Source organism: Heliconius melpomene, chromosome 18, assembly GCF_056956725.1.
Source record: "Heliconius melpomene rosina isolate 202511_hmr_F chromosome 18, ASM5695672v1, whole genome shotgun sequence".
Taxonomy (NCBI): Eukaryota; Metazoa; Arthropoda; class Insecta; order Lepidoptera; family Nymphalidae; genus Heliconius; species Heliconius melpomene.
The window spans coordinates 232,550-249,226 of NC_140406.1; the positions used below are offsets into that span (position 1 = coordinate 232,550).

At 39.1% G+C, this 16,677-nt stretch overlaps 1 protein-coding gene across 1 annotated transcript in view; it reads left to right on the top strand.

Annotated features, from left to right (window-relative positions):
- The window catches only part of fmt (phosphatase 6 regulatory subunit 1-like protein fmt), a 33,109-nt gene that overhangs the window by 8,590 nt on the left and 7,842 nt on the right, over positions 1–16,677 (top strand). The window contains exons 10-16 of the mRNA XM_085202253.1: positions 4,456–4,639; positions 4,835–4,867; positions 8,195–8,230; positions 9,140–9,235; positions 11,189–11,244; positions 11,910–11,971; positions 12,558–12,692. Of these exons, the coding sequence (XP_085058379.1) occupies positions 4,456–4,639; positions 4,835–4,867; positions 8,195–8,230; positions 9,140–9,235; positions 11,189–11,244; positions 11,910–11,971; positions 12,558–12,692 (602 nt within the window). The remainder of the gene's footprint in view (positions 1–4,455; positions 4,640–4,834; positions 4,868–8,194; positions 8,231–9,139; positions 9,236–11,188; positions 11,245–11,909; positions 11,972–12,557; positions 12,693–16,677) is intronic.

Sequence of the window (16,677 nt, forward strand, 5' to 3'; positions counted from 1 at the left end):
TCTTTTCAAAGTCAATGGTATACTTAGTTTAATTATTACAGACATTGGCAGCTATCCTGCCTGACATTCAATAGACATTAGTTAGATATATTTTTTTTACTTAAAAAAATAATCTTCCTCCTGGCATTAATCCCGGCTATTGCCAGGGCCTCCCCTTCTACTCAACCTACTCCACTTTGCACGGTCTTTTGCGTCCTTGGTGGTTAGACCATTGGCTCTCATGTCCTGCATCACGACATCCAGCCAGCGCTTCCTTGGGCGTCCAGGAGGTCTCACTCCAAGAACTGATATAGCAAGGCACTTGCATCCGACATAGTTCTTAGGCCTGCGCGTAACGTGGCCAAACCATCTCAGACGACGCTCTTGGAGCTTATCCGCTACGTCACGGACCCCAAGACTACCTCGAATGAATGTGTTGCGTATGCGGTCAGACCGCGTTACGCCGCACATCCACCTCAGCATCTTCATTTCCGTGACGTGAAGCTCCTGAGTGTGCCGAGATAGTGCCGGCCAACATTCGCTGCTGTATAAAAGAACCGGTCGGACGATGCTCTTGTATATCAGCCCCTTGAGCTTGGGCGGTATTCTGCGGTCGCAGACCACACCAGTGACCTCCCGCCATTTGGCCCAGGCAGCGCTTATCCGCCCTTGGACATCGTGATCGATGCCTCCATACTCGTGCATAACGGATCCAAGGTACCTGAACTTCTCCGACTTAACGGCTGGCTCAGGACCTATAAGGATGGTGCTCGAGTCCCGGCTCCCGCAGGCCATGTACTCTGTCTTCGACACATTTAGTTTAAGACCGCCGTTCGCAAGCGTACCCTTCCAGAGGCTCACTTTACGCTCCAGCGTCAGTCTGTTCTCGGCAATGAGTGCTATGTCGTCGGCATACATCATCAGCCATGGAGGCTGGTCCTGGATGTGAGCCGAGATAGTATCGAGCACTACATTGAATAAGAACGGACTAAGAGCCGAGCCCCGGTGAACCCCCACTGTAATCGGGAAGGGTCTAGTGTCGCCAACAGCAGTCCTAACCATAGAAGCGGAATCGTGGTACATATATATGCGTCGAAGGCAATTACGTGTTTCGTCAAGGGTTATTGGGGCAATAAGTCCGAGGTTAGGCGGTGGGTCGTGATGAAGACTGCATGGGTGCTGAGTATTCAGCAACTCCTGGAAGTAGCTTCTCCACCTCTCCTTCACAGAGCCATGAGTACAGAGCAGCGTGCCCTGGGAATCTTTGACGCGAAGACATTTTGCGATATCTTGCGTCACTGTATCCCGGGAACGTGCCAGTTTGTAAATGAGCTTCTGCCCCTCCACAGTTTCAAGTTTATCATACAATGGTGACAAACTTTGACTGCGGGCTCTGGCTACAGCTCTTTTACAGGCACGTTTAGCTACTGTGTACTCCAGTCTGTCTTCAGGAGAGTTGGATTCCTGCCACTTCTTAAAGGCAGCCTTCTTTTCACGAGTCACCTCCTGCACCTCGTCATTCCACCACCATGTCTCCTTGTCGATGACACGTCCTCCCCTAGAAAGGCCAAGAACTCGCCTGCCCGCCGCAATGATTGCCGACTGAGCCCGATCCCAAGCATCCTGAGCAGTCTCGGTGTTAGTCGAAATATCGTGACTTTTCACCTCTGCCAGGAAGTCGGTCTGCATCGGTCCATTCAGCAACCACCACTTGATCCGAGGCCTACGTTTCTCGGCTACTTTCTTCTTCGGAGTGACGTTAAAGTCCATGACAAGAAGACGATGTTGGGCCGTTAGGCTTTCGCCTGGAATGACCTTACAGCTAGTTACCCTGCCCATATGACACCGTCTGGACAATAAGTAGTCTATTTGAGTTGAGTGGGATCCGCTCTTATACGTGATAAGGTGCTGAGAATTCTTTTGGAAGAACGTATTCACGACGGCCAGATCAGATGCAATACAGGTTCTCAGAATGTTTTCTCCCTCTGCATTGCGAAGACCGTGCCCAAAACCCTCGTGAACACGTTCATACGGCTCAGCAGCCTTACCGACGTGCCCATTCAAATCCCCCCCAACTAAGACCACTTCGGTAGACGGCACAGCAAGTAGCACCCCTTCATACTGCTCCCAGAATGTCTCCTTTTCGGCCGCGCTACATCCCGCCTGGGGAGCATAGGCACTGATTAAGTTTGTGATAACGCCCTCAATCAGTACCCTCACTCGCATCAAGCGGTCGGAGCGACGGTCAACTTCAAGGAGCCCATTCTGAAGCTCTTCAGAAAGCACTACCGCTACACCGTGTCTACCCGAAGGTGACCCAGTGTATATAAGCCGGTAACCCTGTCCGATGTTACGGGACTTGTTGCCCTTCCAGCGAGTTTCCTGGAGGAAAGCACACTGGACCCGACGTCTAATGAGTACATCTGCGAGTTCCCTGCATCGTCCGGTTAGAGAGCCAATATTCCACGTTGCAAAGCGGAGTTTTCGTCTGGGTACTTGCGTCTTTAACCGTGTCCGTACTTGACACGGTAGCCCTTGCCCACTTGTCGCAGGTGTAGGGTGATGTGCCTGCGCGTCGTTATGCGGCGACGCCCTAGCCGTACCCAGTCTGTTGTTGGTTCGTTCCATATTGTGGCTGTTTGTGGTTTTCCTGGAGCGACTGCCGTCTGACCTCCAAAAACCCCTTTGTGGGGAAAAACCATGGGGAGAGGAAAATAGAGGGGAGTAGGATAGGTAAAGGAGGGAGCTGGAGAAAGGAGGAGGAGAGGGGGGGGGGACACCATTCTTACGGACTGGATGAGGATATAAGAGTGGCGGCTCGAGGATCCGGAGTCGCGTACCCATATGCCCACAAACCAATATCGGACAGGTATTAGTCTGGACACCCTCTGGACTGACACCCTACTTAAAAAAATAATATTAAATTAAATTAGATAATCAAATTACATTTCTACTCATACTCTACTCTCATGCTCTATTGGTAGAAGACCTCAGGGAGGTCCCCAGGAGGGACCTCAGGGAGGAGGAGGAGGTACTCAGGTCCTCGGCTCATAGACACCCGTTGATCCATTGATTGTGTTACACGGTTACACCCTGTATATGTCGGAGAGTATGGAACGTCAAGTTTCTTTAACTTGGGTGTATTCAGGAGGGCGGCTACAGTGTCAGTTCTTAAATAGTGGGAACGAGCGATGTGGGACTTACTTCTCCTGCGATTGGCATACTGAACGGTTGTGCTGAGACGTCATCTGACTTCACAGCGTTCTGAGTATAGACGAAGACCTAACGAGCCAGGACCACCCACACGCCACCCCCGCTTTCGACATATAAATTAATCACAATTAAAACATTTCACTAATATTTTTTTCAAATCATTAACGTCATTAATTTTAAATATATCAATATTGTCAAATAATTATATAATACTGGCGGCTTCGCCCGCTTGAACTACATGATTATTCATTTAATAAACAGAATTGACTGACAGTCATGTGGTGATGTCAATGACTTATTTAATTTACTCGTTCAGAAACAGCAATTAAATGTAATGTTATTAATTTGGGTAAGGATTTATAATATTGTTTGTAAAATAACTGTAATGATTGCATATTACAACAAATACCCAAATCGAATCGAAGAATCCAATATCGAAATCGAAACAAAATAATTAAATGTATCGAATATCGAATCGAAAATAATTAATTGAGAACCTCCTCCTTGTTTTGAAAGTCGATTAAAAATACAAATTTATCACAAACAAATACAGATTTATTATAAGTATAGATATGAATTGCTTTATATTTGCAGGCAACCTCATGCCTTGAGTTCATTCAAATGCCGAAAACTTTTTTTTTAATGAACCGATTTTGATGAAACAAACTTTAGATGTTGAGTTAAAACAAAGCAATTGGTGAAAATTTGAAGTAAATCGGTTCAGTACTTTCGAAGATTAGCGTGATCATACATACAGACAGACAGACAAGAAATTAAAAAAATATATTTTTGCTTTCTATTATTCTTTTTAAGTGTCCCTCTATAAATTTCAGTCAAAAATATGAAATGTACAGACAAAATATTTTTACTGTTTTATTATATATAGAGACTTTTATATATATAGATAACTGGTGTAGGCTCTATTGACAAAGATATTTTGTACATGCTGGCTTCTATTAACGGGTGTATTAAATAGTAATGGATTACGCATAACTCTTCGCGGGCATCTGAAATTAATTCAGCTCCAAAGAAACGGGGAATTTATATGATTTTTAATTATTTTAAATATTAAAAAATAAATACATACATTACCGGATGCGCGTTCGGTATTTTATAGAAAAGGTACGTAGGCAAAGTATAAAATAAATAATATTTTATATATTGTCTACATGTTTTAAGTATTGTATGAAATACAACATATTGCCGTAATAAAACAGATTGCCGTTAAAATATACACTAAAGATTTATCTATCTGTATTCCAGGATCGGTGTCCGAGCTGGATACATGGGTCACTTAATAACCCTTCTTCGCGCCCTTGACGCGTCCCCCGCGGTCAGTGAGGCCTCTACTGCCTCACAGCCGCTGTCTGAACAGGCGCGGGAGCGCTGGGCTTCGTTCCGGGAGACCAAACTGAGACCCGTACTGCTGAGACACGATACGCCGCTGGTATGAAACCATTTATGCATACTAATCATTAAAAAGTTTTATGTAAATAGAACGATTTCGGTTCGGTTTCCACGGTGAATGATATTCTTATTTCCTTGCTCTGGTAAGCAATGTGTCTGAAAGGGGGCAGAGCCAACCCTCCGGTATAGGTTGTTTAAAACGTTGATATGTAATAAAACACATTGTGGATTTCAGGGTGGCTCGTATCCATCAGAAAATTCATATGAGGTAAGTTATTTTCACTATTTTGTTATTATATTTTAAAATAAAAATACCTAGAGGTTATCGTGGCACAGTGGGACCGCGACTATAAAGGTGACGGTTGTGGGTTCGATTCCCACTCAGAGGATTCAATTATTTTCATTTAATCGCTCTGAAAAACGATCTCTGTAAAATATCGTTTATTTTCTGCGAGTTAACGCAACGTCTCGAAAGTGAAGCGTGCGTGGGGTTGGGGAACGGAATGTCTTAACACTAGGTTCCCTCTGCCTACTTTGCTATTCCTGAACGTTTTTCTTGTTGTGCTTCATGCTTGTGAACAGTCTAATAATCCCCATAGTTGCGTGTTGGCATACCACTTAGGAGTTTATTATTGGGAAATACAGGGTGAGTCATATTGAACTTTCCGATTTCAATAAGGTGTGTATTAAAAACAAAGCGACATGCAGTAAAAATTATTTTATTGTTTGAAAGCACATAACATGCAGTTTTAATTTAGTTGGTTTTAAAAATGATATCCTGTAAATGTCTACCTCCATTGACCACACACTGCTGAAGCCTTTCCCGGAAGTTGTCCATTACTCGTCGAGTCATATTCAGCGGAATAGCATTGATTTCTTCCGTGATTGCAGCCTTCAGTTCATCGATGGTTCGGGGACGATGCGTGTACACCTTTTCCTTCAGGTAACCCCAGAGAAAGAAATCGCAGGGGGTTAAATCAGGTGATCTCGGCGGCCACCCAACGTCACCTCGCAAAGAAATGAGATGACCGGGAAACATTTGTCGCAGGATTTCCATTGAACGCCTGGATGTATGGGCTGTAGCACCATCTTGTTGGAACCAGATGTTATCGTTGTCATGATTCTGCGTTAATTCCTCCAATTTCGGTTTCAGAAAAGTTTCAAGCATGTCGCAATACCGAGCAGAGGTAACTGTGACGACTTGACCATCTTCTTCAAAAAAATAGGGACCCCACACACCAAACTCTGCAATAGCGCACCACACTGTCACTCGAGGGCTGTGAAGTGGTCGTTCGTGTAGGTTTCGTGGGTTATTCTCAGCCCAGTATCGAAAATTCTGTTTGTTGACAGTTCCGGCGAGGTGAAAATGTGCCTCATCACTGAAGATCAAAACAGCAGTGCGGGGGATCTGCTGAATGTCGCGGCATAAATTTGTTCGTGTGTCTAAGTCTCTAACTGTTAATTCTTGCACTACCTGAATCTTGTATGGGTGAAATTTAAGGTCTCTATGCAGTATTCTGCGGACACTACTGAAAGATAATCCTAGTGAAGCGGCATGTTTCCGAACAGAACGCCGAGGGGATTGTTGAATTGAAGCCCGCACTCTATCCACGTTTTCCGCTGACGTTGACGTCCTAATTCGGCCTTGTGGTCTTGTTTTTAATGCTGATGATGTTGCTCTAAAATTTGATACCCAATTTCTGATTGTTGGTCCAGTGGGAATGGGATCACGTCGACCAATAGCAAAATGTAAACGGAACGCACGCTGTGTTGTGATCACGGATTTTTAATAAACCGCCATTTTTAATAAACTCTTCAACTACGAACGCACGATGTTGTCCCGACCAAGCCATTGCTCACACTAAAACTGCATGTCATGGCGCGTCTAATGACACCATCCCCACCCTTCTACTCCTTCCCTTCTTCGTGCAACGTCCTTCCAAAACCGGAAAGTTCAATATGACTCACCCTGTATATAAAGTTAGTAAAATGTAATTAATATTGAATTTCGCCTCTTAGTCCGTATATACTCAATAGGGTACTGATTTCTCACTTAGTTTATTTTTGTGAATCTATAAAACCTTTTAAAAAATACATGAAGGTATTATACAATATTCTTTTATTAGTTAGATATAACATTCATTGTTGAAGCACTTCTAGTATTAAGTTGGATAAGTTTTTAGTTAAGTAATAGTGGCCATTCAATGAATTGCTATTTCATTTGTATCAGGCGTTTCATTTGTCATATGTGTAATTTCAATATCGAATATTATTTTAATTCCTAAATTCCAACCTCCAGCGCCTTCATGGCCGTTACGTACATTGATTTTAAAGATAGAATAGAATAAACATACACACACAAAGAAAGATGAACATGCAAAAAAATATATAAACATGTATACAAGGGCGGTCTTATTGCTTCAAGCCATCTCTTATAGAACCTTTTGTTAAAAATAAAAGGAGTAGTAAAAAAAGAGAAAAATGAAAGTAACATTTAAGATATCCTTAAGTAACACAATTAACGAGGTAATCAGGCCCTTAAAATGGTATAACACTCGGAAGGCATCTTCAATATTCGACTGATAACTAAATAGGCCTCAACACGCTTAAACTTATTGTTATGTTATAACAAAATCTCTACGAAGTTGTAGCTTATAACATATATGCTTTTTATTTTCATGTACGAGCATAAACTATATTACTGTAAAGTATTATCTAAATCAGCTCAGTAGTTTTGCCAATCCAGCCAATAATCCAACTCTTCTGAAGACAGAGTAGCTAAACGTGCCAGTAAAAGAGCTGTAGCCAGAGCCCGCAGTGAGAGTTTGTCACCGTTGTATGATAAACTTGAAACTGTGGAGGGGCAGAAGCTCATTTACAAACTGGCACGTTCCTGGGATAAAACGACGCAAGATATCGCAAAATGTCTTTGCGTCAGAGATTCCCAGGGCACGCTGCTCTGTAATCATGCCTCTATGAAGGAGAGGTGGAGAAGCTAATTCCAGGAGTTGCTGAATTCTCAGCACCCATGCAGTCTTCATCACGACCCACCGCCTAACCTCGGACTTATTGCCCCAATAACCCTTGACGAAACTCGCAATTGCCTTCGACGCATGAACGGAACGGAACGCACGGAAAAACGGTGGGACCTGACGACATTCCGATCGAAGCGTGGATTCTATATTGATATAGCAAGCTATATCAGTTCCTGGAGTAAGACCTCCCGGACGCCCAAGGAAGCGCTGATTGGATGTCGTGATGCACGACGTGAGAGCCAATGGTCTAACCACCGAGGATGCAAAAGACCGCGCAAAGTGGAGTAAGTTGAGTAGGAAGGCGGACCCTGGCAACAGCCGGGATTAATGCCAGGAAGAAGAAGCAGCTCAGTAGTTTTGCATAAAAATGGAACAAACATCCTAAACGTCCTCATAAACTTTCACATTTATAATTTTGATAATTGTACATTAGCTTCATGTATACTTCCTTTTACCGTTACATGTGATAACGTCAACGTTATACTAATACCGAGACAGTTTTAAAGTTTGTTTGGAACTATTATAGTTTTGACTTATATTTTTCTGTTTTTGTGTAACAGATGGAAAGCGTGGCGGCCCTGGAAGACAGCTACGATGTGAGTCTTCTATTCTTTTTTACAATACTGCCTGGGATTAATATATTGTTAGCAAACTAGTGTAACAGGTGGAGGGAAGTTGCTTGTAGGCAACGGCCATTATTGGAAGTATTATTTATTGCGAATTTCTTTCCGAATAATATAGAAACATATAGACAATATGTGTTTATATTTTATTTTTTTAAAAATGCTTATCGATTGCTAACAATATATATGTCTCCATAAGATTATAAAACGTTAGTTCATAATTTTACTAAAAAATTAAAATTTTTAATAAAACCGTGAACGTCGGTTCAAATTGTCAAACTTTCTGCAGAATTCTGGACGCATTGCGTGTTGAGTGGCAGAACTCAACGCCGCGCTTTGCCTCTACACCAGAGCGAAGATATGAAAATTTAAACGGAAATAAATATTTCACTCTCGAATGGGGATCGAACCCACAACCGAATTAGTCATATGTGCCGCTGCGCCACGACGTCACCGGAAGTGGGTAATGGAGTGTCTTAACACTAAGTTCCCTCTGTCTACCCTGTTGCTACTAATAGTTACCTCTTTTAATTATGCGGGGTTCCTGGTAAACATTTATTTGATTGAAGATTTACTTATAGGTCCCGACTGTTAATCCTATTAAACTTTTGGGCTTGTTTATTTTCTTTTAGTTTTATGCAGTCAGGGTTTTTGTTTTATTAAAAACTTTTTTAAATATTTTTTTATCTACAAATTTAACTGGGAATAATATTTAAATGAATCAACTTGGCTAAAGTTCCGCTATGAGTACGCAATGTTTCAAAAATTAGACTGTGCTGCTACTCTCTCTGTAAACGACAAAACTCGTTAGATAGAGAAGCAAATAACGAAAGTGTTTGTAAAACTGCAATTAATTAATATTATATTTTTTCATACACACAGTACCGCGCTGAGGCGGAAGCGGAGCCGGAGGCGGAGGCGGAAACGGGAGAGGGCAATGCGCACGCGCTCGTTTCATTCGCTAATTCTGTCAGCGATGTAAGTTGATTTTTGTCTTACTAGCACGCATCTATAAGTGTGTAATCTCTATATATAATAAAACAGTAAAGATATTTTGTCTGTACATTTAGTATTTTTGACTGAAATGGATAGACCAAGACAAAGAAGAATAGAAAGCAAAAATATATTTTTTGAATTTTTTGTCTGTCTGTCTGTAAGGTCACGCTAATCTCTGAAAGTACTGAACCGATTTACGTAAAACTTTCACCAATCTCTTTGTTTTAACCCAGCTTAACATCTGTTTCATCAAAATCGGTTCATTAAAACAAAAATATCGGCATTTGAATGAACTCAAGGCATGAGTTTACCTGCAAATATATAGCAATCCATATCTATACTAATACTTATAATAAATCTGTATTTGTTTGTAATTAATCTGTATTTTAAACCGACTTTCAAAATAAGGAGGAGGTTCTCAATTAATTATTTTTGATTCGATAGTCGATTCATTTATTCGATGAATTGTTTTGGACTCGATTTCGATATTGGATTAATCGATCGAATTTGGGTATTTTTTGTAATGATTACAGTTTTTTTACAAAGTATTTTATAAATCCTTATCCAAATCAATAATTTTACAATTAAGGCTGTTTCTGAACGAGTAAATTAAATTATTCATTGACATCAACACATTTGACTGTCAGTCAATTCTGTTTATTAAACGAATAATCATGTAGCCAAGCGGGCGAAGCCGCGGGCCCAACGAACTGGTGTGATGATGGAGTACGAACCTGAATATTTGAACTCTTTAGAGGTTACTAGTAAATAGGCTCATGCAATTTATATGTCCGAGCACATTCTGTAGCACTTATATTTCTTGATTTAGAAAAGCGTGTCGTTTAGTTTTTTGAACTTGTACTATATATAGGATGGAAGTGTCAGCGAACGGAATTACAATTTACGGAAACAGCATATAGGGTACTATATTTCAAACCCATACCTAAGAAAGAAATTGTTCAAGATGCTTCAACAGTTTGGACGTAGGATTTTTTCTTCTTTTCACGATTTTTATCCATATCTGTATTTCGTGTGACGCTATTACGCATAAATACCAATAACGTAAACACTTACTACTGCAAAAATACTGCTAAAAGTTAAACAACTTTGAACTTTATCGCCAATACCTACGACTCGATTTGGGAACGAGGCGTGTGCGGCGGTATCCCTTTAATAGGTTTATGTGTGCGTGCGTCGTCCTTACAAATGGCGTTTTATTTTACAACGATAATTTTATTATTTATTTTATTTGAAAATATAAACTATCATTTTTGATAAAAAAAGAATATTTTAATTGTATTGGGCTTTTATAAGTTATTTTTATAATATCAAAAGTGCTTATAATAAGTTTATTTGAATAAAGAATATTTTGAATTTGAATAGAGTTGTTAAAACTGTGGTTTCATTTAATGTGTCGCTGACACTTCCAACCTGTATATTATTCTTATAGTGCAAGTGCACTTTACTATAAGAGATGAGTTACTTAACTCATGCATGTTATACAGAGTGTTTTTGTCAGCATCACTTAAAAACATAAAAAAATTGAGGTTGCGTGTTACGGTAACACTCACTCACATTTTCTGAACTTGTTTTCTGGCCAACCGCTCTGACCACTAAGCCATACATTCTTTTCAACTATTTCTAAATTCTTATACACTCGCTTGCAACATATGTTCGCACCTCTGTAGGGAGATTTTCCACAAATTTCCGTTACATGAAGGTAATTAATTATTAAGAATTATTATTTGGCAAGAAATAATGCTATTTATTACACTTTAAAGTATTGTTACTTGAAGGATTATTTATATTCAGGAACAATAATACTTTAAAAAAAAAACGTATAAAAATGAAAACGTAGCAGAATTTGAATTAAAAATTAATCAAGTATCAAGTAACAAATAACATTATTAAATTTTTAAACATATTTCTTTACAGATGGACAGTACTAAGAACAGTTTCTTAGAGTTAGCTAGTGAGCGTTTTAACGACGAGTGAGTATTGAACTTTTATACTTGATATCTTACAGCGTTTGACTGTATATGTAATCCGATGGTTGTCAGTTCTATCTCTGGCTACTCTAGTAAGTAAGGAAGTCGTGCCACTCAACGCAATGTAGGTGTAGCCTCTCAGGGATACTGTGAATCTGCTCGGTGTAATAATAAATGAGTTTAATTTACTTACTATTAAGTAACTAAAATAAAATGACCATTTGCTATTTACGATGATTAAATAATATAGATTCTATTAAATTTATTTTTTACGGATTTTTTTCATTTTTAGGGATATTTTTTTTGTCAGTTTTCAAAATTTGATATACTGGTATATCTCAATATTTCTGGACAGGCAGAGGGAACCTAGTTTTAAGGCAATCCGTACCATTCGCATCGACCGATTTCAATCGATCCAATTGAAATTGTGCGTTACATTTTAAGTGGTGGAATTTAACGCCGAGCTTTGTCTTCTTACCACAGCGAGAAAATGAAAATTGCCTCGGTTTGTAATCGAGCCCACAGATATCGCGTTTATTCATTTATAGTCGCACGCAATTTAAGATTCTAACACCCAAGACCTTCCCAATACACCAAAAGGAACTTGTTTTTCTATAAATAAATATTTATGTAATTTTATAATTAATGAATATATATAAATTTTTCAGTATGTGGTGGGACGACGCGCCCGACGACGCCGAGCTGGCCTGCGACGCTCTCGCGACCTCACGTACGTGCCACAGTTATGACTCAAACTACTTGTTTCATTTAGTAGTAGTTCACTGACGATATTTGACGATATGTTATTGTGAGGCAGTGTAAGCCCTATGGTGACCCACACCAGGGCCAAGATATGTGCTCCATCCGTCGGTCGTTCCGCGATATATAGGGTAGAATATATCAAAGCCCTACCTATAAATATTATAAAGATTCGCCAACAGCTTATACGTAGGATTATTATTTTAATGCACTACATGTGAAACAGTTTTGAATACAAAAAAACTACAAAAACACTATAAAAATACTACTAAAAAATACTACCAAAAGATGCCAGTCTACCACTTTTCATTCACAAAAAACATACCCGAACAAGAAATGGATATCATTATTTATTTTGTTCGAAAAAATTACTTTCATTTTTGGCAAAATATCTTTTAATTGTATTAGGATTTTATACGAAACGACAATAAAGTATTAAGGATACTGGAGGAAGCTCAAGCCCGGATTGATGACTGTGGAACGTGGACCTGGTTATCCCGCTACGGATACTGCGTGAAGGAAAAAATTGAAATTTAAAAGATCTTTGGTGTTTTCAGCGTGGGAGAACGCAGGAGTGGCACCGAGTGCGGAGGGAACGGTGAATGCTGAGAGTGCGGGTGGGGAGGAGGGCTGGGCTCAGTTTGATGCATTCTCCACACACTGCGCTGCTGATCCGTTTTGGGGGACTTCAGGTATATTATTAACTCTTTTTTTAGCTTCAAGCTGTATCCCATATATACCAGAGTATGCTGAGGGAACTTAATCCAAACAGTCCATTCCCCATATTTTTTGAGACATTGCTTGTGAGTACCGAAACTCAACACCGCCATTTGTCTACTGGAGCAGAAAATGAAATAAGTGGGAATCGAACCTACAATCGTTATATTTACAATCAGACACTATTCCACTACGCCACGACGACCACCTGCAAATTTGCTTACTAATTTAGTCTCGATGCCTCCATGAATAAATACTTTTTGATCTTCAGCTTCAATATATCTTAGATTCGAGCCGAGCCGAGCTAAGAGAGCTCTTTTTGAATCCGACAGAATAATCCATGGACACAGCGAATAGGTATATAAGTAATTTGTCTTCAGATAAAATATGATATTGACCTAAAGTTCTAAAAAGTGTAATAAGTAAAGGTTTTTTCGTCTCAAATATTGATAATTAGTAATATTATTCAGTTCTTCTAGTGCATTTCCATTAAACGACAAAAAAATTAAAAAAAAAAGTATTTTCTGCTGCTAAGTATTAATTGCTAAAGGAGGAAGGCAAAGTTTGCTCTGCATTACGTGGATCGGTGTAGTAATAATAAATCTACCGTGAGAACTGACTTGAACTGTTTCTAATTTATTTAAACGACCATTTATACAGCTATAGTAAAAAAACTTCCATAATCTAATCTACTTCGTATTAATGCTTTGTATATTCCTTTTAAATGCTTCAGGTGAACTCTCCATTTACTACCACCTAATATTCTTAAAACATTTAAAAATTTGTGTTTTATGCCTCAATCTCATCAATATGTTCACCCCATTTTATTTGACTATTTAACCACAAGGTGTTCTCAAGAGTCATATCAAACCGGCTTGCCCGAAGATTTGACGATTTCCGACCTCTTGAACAGGACGGGTTTGGAAAAGGCTACAGTAACGTAGACCACTACGACAGGTTATACAAAAGACCGAGGAATATAATCGCCCTCTGTGTCTCGCGTTTGTGGACTACGAAAAAGGCTTCGATTATACCGAAACCTGGGCTGTTCTCGATTCTCTGCAGCGATGTCAAATCGATTGGTGGTATATCAAGGTGTTGAAAGTTGTTTGTATAAATTCGCTTCGATGACTGTCCAATGACTGTACAGACAAAACCAATCCCTCTGAATCGTGGAGTAAGACAGGGTGATGTAATATCTCCGAAACTGTTTACTAAAGCTTTAGAGGATGTCTTGAAAATACTGGAGTGGAGTGGACAGGGTATAAGATTCTTTATTGCACCATATTAACACATAATAAAACATACATTAAGAAAAGACATACACAACGGTGGACTTATCTCTAGAAGAGATCTATTCCAGCCAACCCGTGGAAGTGGATAAGTGCAAAGTAGCGGGAAAGACAAGATAGTGCAGGGAAATTGAGAAAGACAAAATCAAAATAAATAATAAAATACAACTAATAGTAATAATAAATATAAAAAATAATAATAATAATAAGGCATGACATACACATAAATAAACATAAATATAGTTACACAAAATAAATAATATATTTTAACATCTAAATATAAATACATATATACTATATAATAAATACATATTCTTTATAACATAAATATATACGTACACTAGCGACCCCCTTGCGGCTTCGCCCGCTTTAACTACTGGATTATTCATATAATGTATGTTTGCAAAGCATTTAAGATAATGTAAAAATTAATTAAACCCTAATGCGACCCGCATTTTCGTAGTTTCAATAAGGATTTTCCAATTGTTTTACACAGCAAGGATAAGGTAGGTACCGTAATTTTAATTCTGTGCTACTAATCTTTTCAAGTACTTATTAAAATATATTTAAATGACTATTTTTAAACGGAAGAAATTATAAACAAAAACCTACCTACTAATAACTACTACAAAAAATACGAAACCAAATATATCGCGCTGAAATAATACATTCAACTCCAATTATCCAAAACGTGCAAACGCATCTAAATCTTCGTTGCTATAGAGGCAGGCGGGTTTTTTTCTCGAGTTTGTGGTTAATGCTGAAGAGGGTATTCTGTCCCTGATGCAAGCACTACGTGGCTGCCTGTGAGGAAAATTAAATAGAATGCATCGGCCGGGAATCGAACCCGGGCCGCCCGCGTGGCAGGCGAGCATTCTACTACTGAACCACCGATGCGTGTAAGACAGGCGGGCGCGGCGGACGCGCTTGTATAAGCCGTTTCGCAGCAAAGACTTTTTGATATAACTTCTTAAGTACTTATTAAGATAAAAAACAGTAAAAGACAGTTTTGATCTACATTAAATGGCCAACGTAACTAATATACTTATTTATATGCTAAGAGTAAGGGATAAGTAAAACTTGAGTCGATACAGCTGAAGTGTCAACGGCGTGATGTGTCAACAATTAAATGCGTTTTTCTCTAAAACTATTCGCAATTTCAAAATATTGTAAAAAGCAAATTTTATCTTCGTTTAACGTAGAAAATTAATATATCCCTCACAATAAAAAATATATTGAAATTACTATTATATTTGAAATTATTTTTAGACAGAAATATGGTCACTACACGTTATTCCTAAAAGATACGAATATGCTCTCCCGGACTTTTTTGTAAATCTTATTAAGAGGAACAATACTCCAGTACATTACTTTCATGTATTACTTACCATTAAAGCAGCGCATGCGCGTAAGTGTCTCAACGGGTAGGACTTTATACACATTTATCGTATTTATGTTAATTTTCATAAGAATGTACAAATAATAAACTATATATAAACCTTCCCTGAGAAATACTCGACCTAATGGTGAAAACCGCATCAAAATCCGTTGGGCGGTTTAGAAGAAGAAGAGTTAGAAAGTTTAGACAGACACGAAAAGCCACTTTGTTTTGTAAGATATAGGAAGATATAGGATATACCTATATAAAAAGGAACAAAAAGAAAATTAAGCTTCACTATATAAGATGAGGAAAAATTATATAAGTAACCATTATATTAAAAAAAAGATAAATTGTCTAACGATGCAAGAAGTTGTAGTTTTAATTGGGATTTGAAGGACTAAGGAGGGGCTTTTCTGGATAGTTTTAGGGAGTTGGTTCCAAAGGGATGCGTAGACAAAGAAGGATTTCTGAAGGAATTTGGTGTTGCTCTTAGGTACGTTAAGTGTCGGTATGACACCAGACCTCCTTGAGCGTGTAGGGATAGGGAGAACGTCAAAGCGGGATCGAAGATAACAAGGAAAAATCTGGTAGTTAAGGATCTTAAAAAGGAGTGACAGGATGTGCATATCTCGGCGAAGTCGGATTGGGAGCCATTTGAGCTGAGTTCGAAATTCGGAGACGTGGTCATACTTACGCAAACCGTAAACAAAGCGTATGGCAAGATTTTGGAGTCGCTCTAATTTGTTAAGTAGCTCCTCGGTCACATCCAAATAACACACATCAGCGTAGTCGAGAATAGGTAGGAGAAGAGATTGTGCAAGCATAATTTTGGTTTTATGAGGTAGGTAGTATTAGAGACGCTTAAGAGAACGGAAGGAATGCATGCGCTTGCTGACATCATTAATGTGCGGTACCCAAGACATGTTACTGTCAAAAATTAGGCCCAGATTTTTTACTCTGTTATAATATTCGATTTCTACTTCAGAATCTTCGGCATTGAGTTCCAATTTATTTTTTGTCTAAGTTTGCTGCTTCCAATGATAATTGCTTGTGACTTACTTGGATTTACTAACAGTCCGACAGATTCGGCCCAAGTCAAAATAGCAGCGAGATCATTATTTAAAGCTGCAATAGTTCCAGGCAAATCGCTAACATAGCAATGCCGGTATAATTGCAAATCATCCGTATACAGATGGTAAGGAGAAGAAATTACTCTAGATATATTGTTTATAAAAACAGAAAATAGAAGTGGAGAAAGAACACCGCCTTGAGGTACGCCACAAGTGA